Source organism: Kogia breviceps, chromosome 13 (genome assembly GCF_026419965.1).
Source record: "Kogia breviceps isolate mKogBre1 chromosome 13, mKogBre1 haplotype 1, whole genome shotgun sequence".
Classification (NCBI taxonomy): Eukaryota; Metazoa; Chordata; class Mammalia; order Artiodactyla; family Physeteridae; genus Kogia; species Kogia breviceps.
In genome coordinates, this window is record NC_081322.1 from 53,660,959 (window position 1) to 53,677,269 (window position 16,311).

A 16,311-nucleotide genomic window follows, 5' to 3' on the forward strand; every position below is an offset into this window, starting at 1 on the left:
GTTCACTAAAAAGGAGTAAAAAGGTTCTGTATCAGATTTTATCTGAGATTATCTCAGCATTGCTATTGTTGAGTTTGGAAAATGGTGGCTTTGGAGTTACTTGGCCATTATCATTTTATCTGACTTTTTAACTGCATTTTTTGTTTTTTTAAATAATGTGTGAAAATATGGTATTAGACCCATACTGAGAACATAAATGTTACACAGAGTCAACTATCTTAAAATAATGCACTTTTAAAAACCCATAGTACTTATAATACTATTATATTCTAAGTTGGGAGTAATCTAATTTAAATATATTTCTCTTTGGGAAACAGAATTATAATTAAAAACAGCATAGCTTCATACATCATACCATGTATTATGATAAATTTCAAATGCAAGCCCTTTAAAAGTCAAAACACAAAGGACAAATTGGGAAAATTTTTCAACTCATATCACAGATATAGAGCTAAGTTCTCATGTATTAAAAGATTTCTAGAAATTGATGAGAAAAAGAAAAACCCAATAGAAACATGGGCAGCTGGTATAAACATATGGTTCACAGAAAAGAAAACATAGTATCTCTAAAAATATGAAAAGAAGCTGTACCATGCTCAAAATGATAGAAATAAAAATTCAGTGGAGCAGTTTCATAGCACACTCTCTTTTGAGGAGGCTATGGGGAAATAAGTTCTTCCTCACATTGCTTTTATGATGGATGACAGTTTGGCAATGTCTATCAAAACTACAAAAGGAAGTGTACTTTGACTCAGCCATTCCACTTTTGGGAATTTATCCTTCAAACATACTTGCATACATGAGAAATACTTCATAGGATATATTCAAATGTATTTCCAAGGATATTCATAGGATAATTGTTTGCAAGAACAAAAAATTGGAAGAAAAAAATGTTTAAAAATATATGCTATATCCATAGAAAGGATACTATACAGATCTGATACAGTCTGCTTAAATAAACCAGAATACTATATAAACCTAAAAAAGATGAGGAAACACTTTATGTACTAAAATAGAAAGATCTCTAAGATACATTGTTCAGAAAAACAACAAGGTACAGAATATTGTACAGAATATGTTATAGTTAATGTAAAAAAGTGGGGAAGGGAATAAAATAAATATATATATTTGCTTGTATATTAAGGAAATGCAGAAAAATACAAGGGAATTAATAACATTTGTTGTCTGTTGGGGGAGTTGGAAATTGGGTAGATTGAACAATGGTGGGAAGGAAATTTGCACTTTTCACCTTTCCATGTGTTTTTAATTGAACTTTGTGCATGTATTATTTATTGAAAAATCAAATAAAACCTTAAGAAATTGTTATTGTCTTAACCCATTCTGACATTGCTAATAGTTTAAAAGTTTGTAGTATATATACGGAATACAGGAGTACCCATATATCCATCCCTCAGCTAAGATATAGACCATTACCAATAGTTTTAAATCCTCCTTCATGTCCCTACATGATGCCATCTGATTCCACTTAAAGATAGCTATCCCAAATTATGTTGATTATTAATTTTATTTTCTCTGTAGTTTTACCACTTATGAGTAGATCTCTGAAAAATATAGCATTGCAAAGAGCAAGATTGGATTTTCTCTTCTTTGAATGGCAAACTCAGTTAAAGTTATCTGGGACTGGTATTTTCCTTATGTAAATATTTGTACCCTTAATAGCACATCCTCAATGATTTCAGGACTTTTACAATTTTCAGTTTCTAGTTGAGTTGGTTTAGGCTATTGTACAGGCATACCTCATCTTATTGTGCTTTTCTTTATTATGCTTTGCAGATATTGTGTTTTCTTACAAATTGAAGGTTTGTGTCAGTCGTGCCTGGAGCGAGTCTATTGGCTGCATTTTTCCAACAGCATTGTCTTACTTTGTATCTCTGTGTCACATTTTGGTAATTCTTGCAATATTTCAAACATTTTCATTATTATTATATGTGTTATAGTGATCTGTGATCAGTGATCTTTGATGTTACTACTGTGACTCACTGAAGGCTCAGATGATGGTTAGCAATTTTTAGCAATAAAATATTTTTAATTAAGGTACATACATTGATTTTTAGACATAATGCTATTGCATACTTCGTAGACTATAGTATAGTGTAAACATAACTTTTATATGCACTGAGAAAGCAGAAAATTTGTATAACTGGCTGTATGGCAATATTCACTTTACCTCAGTGGTCTGGAACCCAACTCACAATATCTCTGAGGTATGCCTGCCTATATTTCTTTTTCTAGAAATTTGATCATTTTCAATAAACTTTTCAAATTTTTTTGCATAAATTTTATATTAATCTCTGTTTTTTTTAAGTACATATGCTGTATTTGTATTCACCTCCCCTTCCTACTCCTCATATTATTAATATGTCTTTTTTATTAGTATTGCCATAGGCCTTTGTGTATCAATAGTTTAGTTGAAACTGTGCTGTACTTTTGCTTCTTATTTCACTAACTCCACTGTATTATATTTTATTTGCGTTTTTCTTTGTGTTACATTTTGTGGATCTTGTTTTAAAACATGAATTCTTAATTTGGATTCTAAACTATTAAGTCTTTCTTATTTTCAAATATTAAAATTTTTCAAAGCTATGCATTATTTTCTTTAGAAAATATACTGTTCCTCTTTTTTTCCAAAACATCTTACATTTTGCCTCTCACATTTAATCCTTGACCTCTGTGGAACTGCTATTTGTACACAGTGAATGATGGAGATCAAATATTGCCCTGTCCCCATCAGGCATCTAGCCTTAGTCTTAAATAGCCCTGACTTCATTTACTGTTGTGTGTTTCAAATGTTCCAGCCTCGTACAGGACCCCTGCTTTATCTCCTATACTTTCAGTAATTATTCAAGCCAAAACTTCAGATGAAACAGGAATGGCAAAAGATCCCAAGTCAATGGCCGTCTTCAGTCTTTGAAATCCTTCCTCAGATTCTCACACCTGTCTTGTATTTATCATCGGAGGATTTCTCTTATTTTCTTGTCAGTTTAGCATTATTTAAATAATTTTTTAAAATATAGCATTTCTGGGGCTTCCCTGGTGGCGCAGTGGTTGAGAATCCGCCTGCCCATGCAGGGGACACGGGTTCGTGCCCCGGTCCGGGAAGATCCCACATGCCGCGGAGCGGCTGGGCCCGTGAGCCATGGCTGCTGAGCCTGTGCGTCTGGAACCTATGCTCCGCAACGGGAAAGACCACAACAGTGAGAGGCCCGCATACCACAAAAAAAAAAATAAAAATAAAAATAAAAAATATATAGAGCATTTCTTTTTATTTTACAAAGGGAGGAATTGTCACAGTACCTACATATCAATAGTACAAGAAGTCTCAAATTGATTGCCATTTTAAGAACTTTTAACTCCAACAGAATAAAAGCACTGGAATAATAAAGCTAATTCAGTTTTTAAGAAATATATATTCTAGGAACTTTGCTACTCCCTTTGTGATGTGTTTTTTATCACCAATACTCTTGGCATGTGCCTCAATGCAATGTGTTTCAATATTGTACATTAAAAGAAAGAAAAGAAAATATCAGTGTAAGAGGCTGAATACTCACTGATTTAAGAATAAATGTCTAGGGCTTCCCTGGTGGCTCAGTGATTGAGAGTCCGCCTGCCGACGCAGGGGACACGGGTTCGTGCCCCGGTCCGGGAGGATCCCACATGCCGCGGAGCGGCTGGGCCCGTGAGCCATGGCCGCTGAGCCTGCGCGTCCGGAGCCTGTGCTCCGCAACGGGAGAGGCCACAACAGTGAAAGGCCTGCGTACCAAAAAAAAAAAAAAAAAAAAAAAGTAGAATAACTGTCTAGACATTGTAGATACACATTAAGTCAGGTATTCTGTTTTGGTTGGAATTGACAGTAACTTTCCTTGGAATCACAATTCCTTACTCATTTATTCTTCTCTTGCATGTAATTTATGTATTGGTCTATTGTAAAATCTCTCAGACACTACCTGCTGCCTATGCACTTTTCCATAAGTTTAGACAGGATTTTCTGAGGTCTTGTATATACAGAAAGTATTCAACAAGGAGTCTGTCATTTCCCATGGATTCCTTCTGTTTAAATAATCACCTAGCAAAGATGAAATCCTCTCTGGATCATAGGAGGCAATGTTATGGAAAGCAAAATACTCTAGTGGGATTCTTTTGCCTCTAATTTTTCGAGGGTTCAGAACCTCCAGGTTGTTTCTAAAATGGTTTCTTAGTAAAATCATTTTATACCTTTTAGAATGGGTGTTCCAGAGTCAGAGGTGATCTCTTATAAGATTTGTCATTTGTGAACCAACAATAAATCCATCACAATTTACTCAGAACCTAAAGTGACTTTTAGATTATTAAATAGCTCTCTACAATTCCCTGGATAAAAAGGTTCAAAGTGAGTATTAATAACATAGATAGATTAAAACAACTCATACATATTAAAAAATCAGGGACAAACAAACATAACCATGTCTGCCATGATGCCCTAGAATAATGGTTAGCACTGTGGCCCCTCAGGTCAGACTCTGAGTTTAAGTCTTTAATGTAAGTTTGCTAGAACTACCTTACCAAAATACCAGAGACTGCATGGCTTAACCAGCAGAAATGTATTTTTCACCCTCACGGAGGCTACAAGTCCAAGATCAAAGTGTCTGCATGTTTGGTTTCTTCTGAGGCTTCTCTCCTTGACTTGGAGATGGCTGCCTTCTCACTGTGTTCTTCCATGGTCTTTCCTCTATGCACCTGCATGCCTGGTGTTTCTCCATGTCCAAATTCCTTCTTCTTATCAGGGTACCAGTTAGAATTGATTCAAACCTACCCTAACAGCTTCATTTTAATTACTTCTTTATTAAAGGCCCTATCTCCAAATGCAATCACGTTCTCAGGTACTGGGGTTTAGGGCTTCAATATATGGATTTGGCAGGGTGGAGAACAGGGGAGGACACAATTCAGACCATAATACCCTTGTTTGTTGTTCACCTGCTGTGAGACATCAGGCCAGTTTTTTTTTTTTCCTCATCTTTGTACCATTAGGATTGTTGTGATAATTAAAGAATAAGAAACACGCAAAACATTTAGGATAATGCTTGGTAAATAGCAAATGTTAACAATTAGTGTTAATTATTACAGAATGGAAACTATGAATTTTTACATTTAGGTAAAAAATTATGAAATACAAAGTGCTCTGAAGATATCAAGAACATCTAGTGGGTTTACAGCATACATGTATTCTATTTCCTCGTTGGTCTTCTGTCTAGTCGTTCTATCCATTATTGAAAATGGAATTTTGAAAACACCAACTACTACTGTTGAATTGTGTATTTCTTCCTTCAATTCTGTCAGTTTTTCTTTCATGTATTTTGGGGCTCTACTATTACGTACCTGAAGGTTTATAACTGGTATGTCGTCAATGGATTGACCCTTTTATCATTATAAACTGATCTTAGTGTTAAGGAAAACATCTCTAACTGAAAGTCATGAACATTATTTGCCTCTTTTGCTCCAGATTTCTTCATCTTTTATATTTATATGTGTAGTAGCCTTTTCCTGGCCTTGGAGCCCCATTTGAAGAGAGAGGAAACTACTACGGTGCTTTGACCAATGTCTCCTGCTACATCCATCCTTATGTGATCTTGCCACTAATAACTCATGCCCATCAATTGAGGATGCAGCTTACCAAGGCAAATGAGGAATTGGAAAATAGCAAGTGTCATGAAACTGAACTAGAAGCCAAAGGAGACCAAGGCTTCTCAGCGTGCGTTGACTGGTATTAAGCAAAACTGAAAATGATGACAAAGAAGAGTCTCAAAATATTGATGAATATTGAAATAATATTGGTCATTATGTTTGCTGTCAATATTGTCAGTAGTACAGACAGTAAAATGATTATTGATTGATTGCTAAAGTTACTAAAGACACTGAATTATATTACTTTACCTTATTTATTACTTAATACATAGCTCATTCTACTTTTTAAATGTTCTTAATAAACATGGAAGAAGAGAGAACATATTATGTACCAAGTACTTTTTTAATGTAAAGAAGCTATTAAAATAGCTGAACTCATACTTCAGTTTGATGAAAGCAAAGACTTTGTGAAGATGAGTTCAGAGTAATAAATGGAAGAAGCAGGATTTTAAAGCTTGGATATCTAACGCTCAGGTTATGTCTACTGCAACTTCCTGCTACTTAAAAATATCTTGACACTACCCCAAATTAATTTTATCAGGATATTCTGCTTTTTAGAGTTCTCATTAATAAAAATGTTGTAACTTAACATATGTTATAAAGTGAAACGTATCAGTCATGTCATATATAACATGTACTGTGTAATCCGAACAGATTGTTTAAGTGCTATTGAAATAGATTTTGTCATTTATAGTAATAAAAATACCTTCTCTATTATGTTTATTTAGTGCAATGTGGTCTTCACCATTGACACATTTGCAAAATGTGTCAGTAAAAGGAAGATCGAAGACACAGAAGATCTCATGAAACAGAACTATCTGCAATGTTGACATACTCTTAGTGCAAGGTAGTGACTAGTGGTGTGAAAGTTCTGCTGGACGTATGTCACTATTTCTATGTCAAAGGCAAAGCTAAGTGAAAAATAGGAGTGGACATTCTCATAAAGGAGATTCATGTATATTATCTCAACATGTATGTATATTATCTCAAGCTACTTGGAAATGATAATCAAGAAATGACTCCCAATGTTCCCGATAGATGAGAAGAAATGTGACATGTGTTAGATGTGTTAGATCTTTTTGAAGATTGGGTTTTAAGCAAAAGTATTTTATAAAAGAAGAAAAATGTGAGAAACCTATACTCTGATGACTTACTATTCATGAATGTGTGAGTTTACTTAAGATACATATGATCTCCATAGAGCAGAGAATGGGGACACTGGAAGGGTCTCTGACTGTCTTCTTTCACATGACAGGTTTGTTGAATGAAAAGAAAGTCATAATCAAGTGATTACTCTTATCCTTATCTCTTTTATTTTATTTTATATTTATTTATTCTTTGGCCTCACCACGCAGCGTCCAGGATCTTCGTTTCCCAACCAAGGATCAAACCCACACCCCCTGCAGTGGAAACACAGAGTCTTAACCACTGGACCACCAGGGAAGTCCTCCTCTAATTTTAGAAAATCCCTTACACTAATTCCATTTATCTAATCCTGTTATGTTGCTTTTTCCTTGAGATGACATAGTAAAAAAAAAAAAAAAAAAAAAAAAAAAAGATGTTTAACAGATTTCTGGGAACACAAACAATTGAAACAAACCTTTACTTGGTTGATTATATTAACTATATAGCATCTACCAGTTTCCCAAGAGCAAATGAGAACAGAGATTTTGAAAAGAAAAAGAAGCAAAAATAAAGACATGAGATATATAAAAAACATTTTGGTTGATTTAAAAAAAATTTTCCTGGATGGTCTCTCTGGAATAAGAAGTGAGAAATTACATAGACTGAATCATTTGATTCTATCTGTAGCTAGATAAGTGATATTAGGAGTAGATCAGCTGGGAAACTGCCTAGAAAGATGTTCCATATGGGACACAAAAACATTATTGACATAAAATGGAAAAATTTAAATTGTTCCTGTTCTCACTCCCAAGTGGTGGAGATGTGGAACATTTCTTTGTAGCATAATATCTCAGTTGGGTAGTTGTTGGGTTGTTGTTTGTTTGTGTGTTTTAATTTACATGACAGCAGAAATTTGGCAGCCTGTCACAGTAAGTTGAAATTCTGAAAATAGATAATTCATGATGCAGTATTGTTTATGGGAAATTAATCTGAATTTTAAAGACTTTACTATACCTCTCAAGTGATTTCTGAATAAAAAATAAATGCATAATAATGCTGAAAAGAAATAGAAACTATAAAACAGAGTTTTATTTTTTAATTTTTTAGACTGTAAATCTTACTTTATCCACTTAAAGTGAATCGGTAAGTGAATCTATTTGATATACAATACTTAGAAAAGCAGGTCATTCATTTATAGCAATATTTATAAGCAAGAAAATAACTAGAATGATCACAATATTTTTTGATCCTTTTAAGTGCATAGCTGGGCAAGCAAGGAAATAAGGGAAATACTCAAGATAAGAAAGTAAAAGTATTGAAGTACTTGAATTATACTGGGTGGTGGGTTTGTGGAATGGAGGGGTGGGAAGTATGTGGAGGAGGTTACTATTCTACTTTTTTGAGGTTGTGAAAGTTTAATGAAGATTTGGGTCCAGGGAAAGCGTGGTGAATCGGAAATAAGATCCTATTTAATAAGCTAGCCCCCTCCCAAAGGGCTATATTCTCATTAAAATAGAAGGAATAACTACTCCATCAGGAAACCCACCTTCATAAGGAAACTTAATAGGTAGTAGTCTTGGCCATGGTGGGAAAAAATAAGTGTTTCCCCTGAGAATTCATAACTATGTGGATTGATGGTTCCAGTTTATTCTATATGAGTGGTCCGGAAAACCATAATCAGAAATAACATTTAAATAGTAGGGTTTTTTTTTTTTTTTTTGCGGTATGCGGGCCTCTCACTGTTGTGGCCTGCGGAGCACAGGCTCCGGACGCGCAGGCCCAGCGGCCATGGCTCACGGGCCCAACTGCTCCGCGGCATGTGGGATCTTCCCGGACCAGGGCACGAACCCGTGTCTCCTGCATCGGCAGGCGGATTCTCAACCACTGCGCCACCAGGGAAGCCCTAAATAGTAGTCTTATATAGAGGTACCCCAAGAGTACCTGGCAGAAGCAAAAGCACAACCACTCATAAGCCAAACTCACATTTCCTAGTACTTCAAAGGAATCTTGAAGATAATTCATAATACAAAACTTAATAAGGAAAATCCATAAGGAAAAAATTTACCATGAGCAAGAATCATCAGATACCATAAACAGTAGAAAAGATATCAATTTGCTTACAATTTCAGATATTAGAACTATCAGATAAAGATAATAAAATTAGTAAGCATGCCTACCAAGTTACTTATTCAGTAATCATAGTAGATTAACACCTTTTTTGGCATTCAATGTGTTAAGAATTTGAATGTGAAAATAAAACTTAAAATTTCAGAATAAACTATAGATGAATATCTTGATGCCAGGATAGGGAAGAATTTCTAAACCCCCTCTCCCAAAAATTGTAAAGGAAAAGAGAGATTTGATTATATTAAAATTAAAATTCTCCATACAGCAAAACATAGACATATTTAACTATAAACTGTAAACCAATTTATTTATGATGAGCTAGAGACAAGTGAAACCTATTTGCAATGAATTTAAATCTAGAATATATAAATAACTCCTAAAAATCAATAAGGTAGATAATGCCATAGAAAAATGAGCAAAGTATTTAAGAGAAAAAGCTGAATTGCCAGTAAACACATACAAGATGCTCACCAGAGAGCAGGAAATGTGAGTTAAAATAACATGACGCTAACATCACCCACCCAAAGATTGAAAAAACTGAAAATATTTTATAATAACAAATTTTGATGAAGTTGTTGGGGGAAATATAATAAATGCCATCATTTTGGAGAGCAATTGGGCAATGTTTCACAAAGTTGGAGATATGAGATACCTTCACTCTTAGGGGCATATTCTTGATGGGGTTCAGGACACGCTACTCCAAAATATGGCACCTTAGCATATTGGCTATTTTAAGCTGAAAGAGTTTGAGAAAACAGCAGAATAACGGAGGTCACTGTGATCTTCCGCCTGCTCTCTCCTGGAACAGGTCAAAAAGCCCTCATGTGTGAGGTGACTGACCTATACCCAGAGAAAAGGAGCATCCTTATCTCTGAAGACAAAGGAATGCCAAGAAAAATCCTAATACAGTCCTTTCTAAGTTTTCCCCATTTTACTACACTTCCCTCGTACTCTTTGACCAATCATGTTTCTCCACAACTGTCCACCTAGAATAAAATACTGAGGTTTAACCATTTCTTTGGGTCTTCATTTCATTTCCTTATGAAGGCTCTCGTGTCACATAAAACTTATATTAAATAAATTTGTGTGCTTTTTTCCTTGTTAATCTGTCTTGGTCAGTTTACTTTTTAGACCGTTCCAGGGGCCTTAAGGGGATCGAGGAAAATGTTTTCCTTCCCTACCTTTGGTAGAGAAATTTTGAACATTCACACAATGAGATAGGTACAGAAATCCTCGATCAGTGCTGTTTATACTAGTCAACAAATTGAAGACAATTTAAACATCCATCAAGAGAAAAATGAATATTTACATTGTGATATAGTCAACCCTAGAATATTATACAACAGTTAAAATAAAATAGCTGGAGCTAAATGTATAAAAGGAAATTTGGAATTGATAGCTATATTACAATGCCACTTATGGGGAAATTAATAATAAGAAAAGCAATAGTCTATTGTATGAAGCAAAACTATGAAAACATCATGTGTGGTAGTGAAAAAAAAAAAATTACCTGTGGGAAAGGAAAGAAGGCACTATGATCGAGTAAAGATTCACAGGGGCTTCAAATGTATCTGTAATATTATACTTCTTTTAAAAGAACAATATTTCTTTCAAAAGAATTATATTAAAAGAATTTGTTTTAATTAATTTGGATTAATACCTGAGTATTCATTTTATTATTCATTAAATTTTCCTGTATATTTGAAATATTTCACTATAAAAAAGAAAACAAAATGTTTTATCCTACTCACTAAATCAATTATTGGTCTGATAATGAAATAATTTTGATGAAAAACTTCCATTTTGTTAACTTGCCTAAATGGCTGATATGTCTCAGTGTTTTCCAGGTCCTGTAAAATTTGATTACATTAGTCCCTGGCCCCACTATGGAGAACATCATACTCCTTGGAAGCTGCCTGTAGAATAATGTTCACTCTTCCAGTGTTCCACTCAACAGGGTCAGGGAGGTCAAGCCTCATCAAATGATTAGTCTGCAAGGCTGTTGTTATGGACTGAATTGTGCTCCCCCAAATTTCGTATGTTGAATCCTAACCTCTAATATTACACTATTTGGAGGTAGGACGTTTAAGGAAGTAATTAAGGTTAATAAATGAAGTCATAACCTTGGGCCCTGATCCAATAAGACTGGTGTCCTTATCAAAGAGGAAAGGATGCCAGAGAAAAAAGCATGTGAGGACATGGTGAGAAAGTCTTTTTGCAAGCCAAGGAGAGGTGCCTTCGGACAAACCAAACCTACCAACACCTTGATCTTGGACTGCCAGCCTCCAGAACTCTGGAAAGATACATTTCTGTTAAGTCATCCAGCCTATGCTATTTTGTCATGGTAGCCCTTGCAAAATAATACAGCTGTTGTAGCATAGGAAGACATGAGATTGGAAGCCCAGAAATAGATCGAAGACCAGAAGCAGAAAAGTTAGTTCACCTATTTACTAAAGGAGCCAAAAGAACAGCAAATGGCCACTCCAGCAAAGTTGTGAGTAGTATTGGACTAGTTAAGATAGAGATCACTCAGCGTGTACCATGGCCTTATTCAAACATCAGGTGATTGCCAACCTGGCAGAAAACTCAAGTGTAAACCCCATCTGAATGTAAAAATAAATTTTGTTTTGGCTATTGTATGAATGGGGGCTCTCTTTGCTTTGAGTTTTGCACTGTATTTGTATAATTCTAACACAATGCACAATGGACTCCAGCATACTAATAAATACTCTATGGCTTAGTGCCCAAATACCTAATTTTAAGTCTATTCGTAATTTTAGAAATCACACACAATGGCAAAAAGGACAGACAAATAAACAAAAACAAACACCACAACCAGGTTGTAAACAGGCCTTGAGTTCAATCAATTTCAAATAAGTTAGTGTTTGAGTTTTGGTTTTTTTGTTGTTTTTTTTTTGCGTTACGCGGGCCTCTCACCGCTGTGGCCTCTCCCGTTGCGGAGCACAGGCTCCGGACGCTCAGGCTCAGCGGCCATGGCTCACGGGCCCAGCCGCTCCGCAGAATGTGGGATCTTTCCCGGACCGGGGCACGAACCCGTGTCCCCTGCATCGGCAGGCGGATTCTCAACCACTGAGCCACCAGCGAAACCCCAGTGTTTTGAGTTTTTAAAGTAACATTAAAGTAATAAAAATATTACTGCCTTTTTTCAGAGGTGAGTAAATTTTTATCTTTATTCCTTTTGGATGATTAGATTGTACTGAACTGCAAGTTAAGATATGATATCAAGGGTTAGCCTAAGGAGAGTTAAGCCAATAGAATGACTAAAAAAAGAAAGAAATGAACGATGGTAGTGACAGCTAAAAGAACATTGGATTATAATGGAAACACACAACAAACATAATACCCTTAATAATATGTCCCAGCTATTGAACCATTATCCCGCACCTGGTTCTATGGTTTGCCTTTTATATACCAGATTCCATTTAATCCTTAAAACCACCCTATGGGGTAGATACTAAGATTGGCCAAAATTCTCAGATGAGTAAACTGGGATTTAGGGACACCAATTAATCTGCCCAAGGACACATAGCTAGTAAGTGTTAGGATCTGAATCCAGTTCTGTCTGATTCATTAACCTATGTCTTTAACCACCACAACATACAAGGACAGACATTACTTTTAAGGAATTGTAAAAGTCAATGTGAATGATCTCTTGCACATTGTCAACAATCAGGGGCCCACAAAGCTCAAGACTGACTCAGTTTTGCCTGGCATCATTTCAGGACACTTTGTTCTCCAACTCATGTCTGCTGATGATTCAGGGTGGCTGACATCGCCATAACACACCAATCAGAACAGAGCAACAGGGCTTTCTCGGAGCTGAAGTTGACCCTCAAGGTAGCGTAGACCAGACCTCTCCTCGGAGGACCCATAATCAGATTTGGGAAGTTTGGAAGGAGGCTAGGCCTTATATTCAGCAGGAGTGGGCTGGGATTCAGATGAAATAGAAGAGAAAGTCCGCTGTAGCAGTGGAAAATAACTATGTAGCCCTGGATTGCCGATTTAGCATAAATGCAGCAATGATTCATCTCTGAGTTGATAAACATGTTTTCCAAAGTGAAAGGCAGTCAGGATGCTGTTTCCAGCTTGGAGGGCTTCATTACTGAAAGGTTTCTAGAGAGAAGCCACTCAGCTCATACCTCCATAATGTTGGAAATGGATCAGTGCTAGGGGCACAGTTTTTCCTTTCGATGAAATGCAGACAAGAGGGAACTCTAGCAGTTTAACACAGCATAGTTTGAGGTGGGTCTTTAGCCTTACTTTTCGAATAGTTCACATAGTGACGCAGCCCCAGTGTCATTCAGGACTCGCACTGACAATAGGCATGCTGGAAATGCTCACTGACTCATTGATATGGTCACCAATATGCTCCCAATCCTGGGAGAAAATAAAAAGGATAAAAGACTCAGAATTTGAAAATCTGTCTGCCATTGTTTACTCTGGATCTACATGTGGAAAGAAATACAAAACATAGGGCATAACTCCGTGAGGAAGGCTCGTTAATAAGAATCTTCAGTATCAAATCAAATATTGTCATTGGTTTCTCCTATTTAAATTTTTTTTTTTTTTTTTTTTTTTTTGGAAATAGCAGACTTAACAGGAAAATCTTCTTTTCCTCTTGATGCTTCTCTGGGATAAAGCATTAAGGATGCCAAAAAAAAAAAGGGGGATAATGACACTAAAGCAGGATTCTAGGGTAATGAGTTGGGAGAGAAATGAGATTTTAGGAGAGTATTTCATATATAACAAAATAATTGTATTAAAGTTTTTCAAGGTATTTAAAAAAGATAACTATTTTGATACAGGGAAAAAAGGAAGTTGTCTTTTTAAAAATACTAACTATGAGATCTATGTACAATTTTAATAAAAGCTCATCCATGAAACATGTAAAAAAAAAAGAAATGAAACACATAGCTACCAGATAGGCACAAGGAAACTACCGCACCTCAATTATTAACATCAAGTTTACTTTACAGGTTCTCTTTTATGTGTTAGTTCAACCCAAGTTCACCACCACTACGGCCCCAGTCTTCAGGGAGGTCAGCTCGGTGCTTTGTGACCACTTAGAGGCGTGGGATAGGGAAGGTGGGAGGGAGGGAGAGAGACGCAAGAGGGAAGAGATATGGGAACATACATATATGTATAACTGATTCACTTTGTTATAAAGCAGAAACTAACACACCATTGTAAAGCAATTATACTCCAATAAAGATGTTAAAAAAGAAACATGCAAAAAAAAAAAAAAAAAAAAGAATTGCTTTAGAATTCACAGGGGAGAAAGAGCCTTGCGCTCACAAGTGAACAAACTTCCAAAGTCTGTTTGAAAGGGGAAACTGGTAATGAGCATTTGAAAGGAGTTCAGTTACATTTGCAAATAATGAAAAAGCAGAGTGTTTTTCAGAGGAAGAGAGTACAGTACACATCACGGGTCCCCAACCCCTGGGCAGTGGACTGATAGCGGTCCGCAGCCTGTTAGGATCCGGGCCGCACAGTAGGAGGTGATCTGAGAGTGAGGGAAGCTTCATCTGCTGCTCCCCATCGCTTGTATTACCACCCGAACCATCCCCAACCCTGTCCGTGGAAAAACTGTCTTCCATGAAACCAATGCCTGGTGCCGAAAAGTTTGGGGACCGCTGGTATACAATGAAGAACTCTACAAGGGGCTGATGGTTCAGGGAAATAAACTGAGTATTAAAAATATTTTGTTCATGGAGTTTTTCACTTTTAGAATTTGTAACAGGAAATTCAATTGATTATGCATGAGCTAATTGCCTTTTTATTATCTAACAGTTTCAGGCAGATTGAAGGTAAATCATTAAGTTAATTAAATAAATGCACAATTTACTTGTGAAATATCCAAGTGGTAGATCATTAGGCATTTGGCTATAGGTCTAGGGTTTGGAAGAGAAGTTGTGATAGAAATATAAATCTGATTTATATTCATGATTTTAAAGGAATAGGAGAAAATAAAAACACTTAAGGAGAGAAGATAAATTCAAATATGTAGATAGCTTAGATCTGAGCCCTACAAAATTCCAGTATTTAAAGGTCTGGTAGTTGGTAAGTATCACTAGAAGGGGCTGCCTGAGAAGCAAGAAGAAAAATAGGAAAATGTTCTGTTAAAGAAAAAAAGAAAAGGAGGTGTTTCAAGAAAAGGAAACTTTTGGGCTTCCCTGGTGGCGCAGTGGTTGAGAGTCCGCCTGTCGATGTAGGGGACGCGGGTTCGTGCCCCGGTCCGGGAGGATCCCGCATACCGCGGAGCGGCTGGGCCCGTGAGCCATGGCCGCTGAGACTGTGCGTCCGGAGCCTGTGCTCCGCAACGGGAGAGGCCACAGCAGTGAGAGGCCCGCGTACCGCAAAAAAAAAAAAAAAAAAAAAAAGAATAGGAAACTTTTGGTTGGCTTGTTGACTCTGCCTGAAAAATCAAACAAATTTTCCTGTAACTTAACTATATTTGGGTGGCATTGATTTCATTTACAAGAGCAGGTTTTTTTAGAGTGTTAGGGTCAGAATGCAGATTGGAGTAAACTGAAGAGTGAGGTGAATGTGAAGAAAAAAAATGTAGAAAGCTCTTAAAAGAGAGGGTCTATAGTTAGATTCATCTAGAGCTGTGATTTTTCTCGTTTGGCTATAATGATAAAGGAAGGACAGGGAAATTAGTTACATCTGCAACATGGTGACAGAAATAAATCTCTGTAGAACTGAACCTGTGTAGGGAAAGACTTTCAGCCCGAAAGGCTGCTAGATATAGTAAAAATGATAGTGATAATGGACTGGTGATCTCAATGAGTTATATGAATAACTGCTTCAAGGGATGGAGGGAGGTACCTAGCAAGTGGCTGGAAGAATGGGATGTCGTGGTCAGAGTGGGATATCTGAAATGGGTACTTTGGGAGTGGTTGAGTTTCCTGAGATGGCGGAGTTCAAGTTAGGATTGAGGGGGCAGGTGGCTTAGGTGATGTGGAGGAGGTCATTAGGAAGTTCAGAGAACACAGAGTCAAGATTGTTGGATGGTTTGTCCGTGTGGCCGTTGTATTCACCTGGATAATTAAAGCAGCTAAGGTGAAGATGAAGATTGTGCTGAAGTCTTCAAGGAGGACTTGGAGGGTGGGAGAGGGGAGAGTGCTGAAGCTGGATGATACGCATAGGAAAGTTCCAGAATAGGGGGATTCAGATACAGCTATTGGAAAGCAGGAGGAAACACATCCCACTGCCTAGCCCAATACTTAAACATTGGAGGTGTGGGAGGGAAAACAGACAACAAAATAAAAACAACTTGCCTGAGTAGGATAAAGGGGAAATTGTGTTTTCTGGGAACATCTAGGTTTCAGCTAAGGTCATTTTTGAATAACAGATAAT

At 36.6% G+C, this 16,311-nt stretch overlaps 1 protein-coding gene across 1 annotated transcript in view; it reads right to left on the reverse strand.

Moving 5' to 3' along the window:
* The window catches only part of TRDN (triadin), a 502,784-nt gene that overhangs the window by 57,282 nt on the left and 429,191 nt on the right, over nucleotides 1-16,311 (reverse strand). The window contains exon 43 of the mRNA XM_067010670.1: nucleotides 3,570-3,771. Coding sequence (XP_066866771.1) covers nucleotides 3,570-3,771 — 202 coding nt within the window. The remainder of the gene's footprint in view (nucleotides 1-3,569; nucleotides 3,772-16,311) is intronic.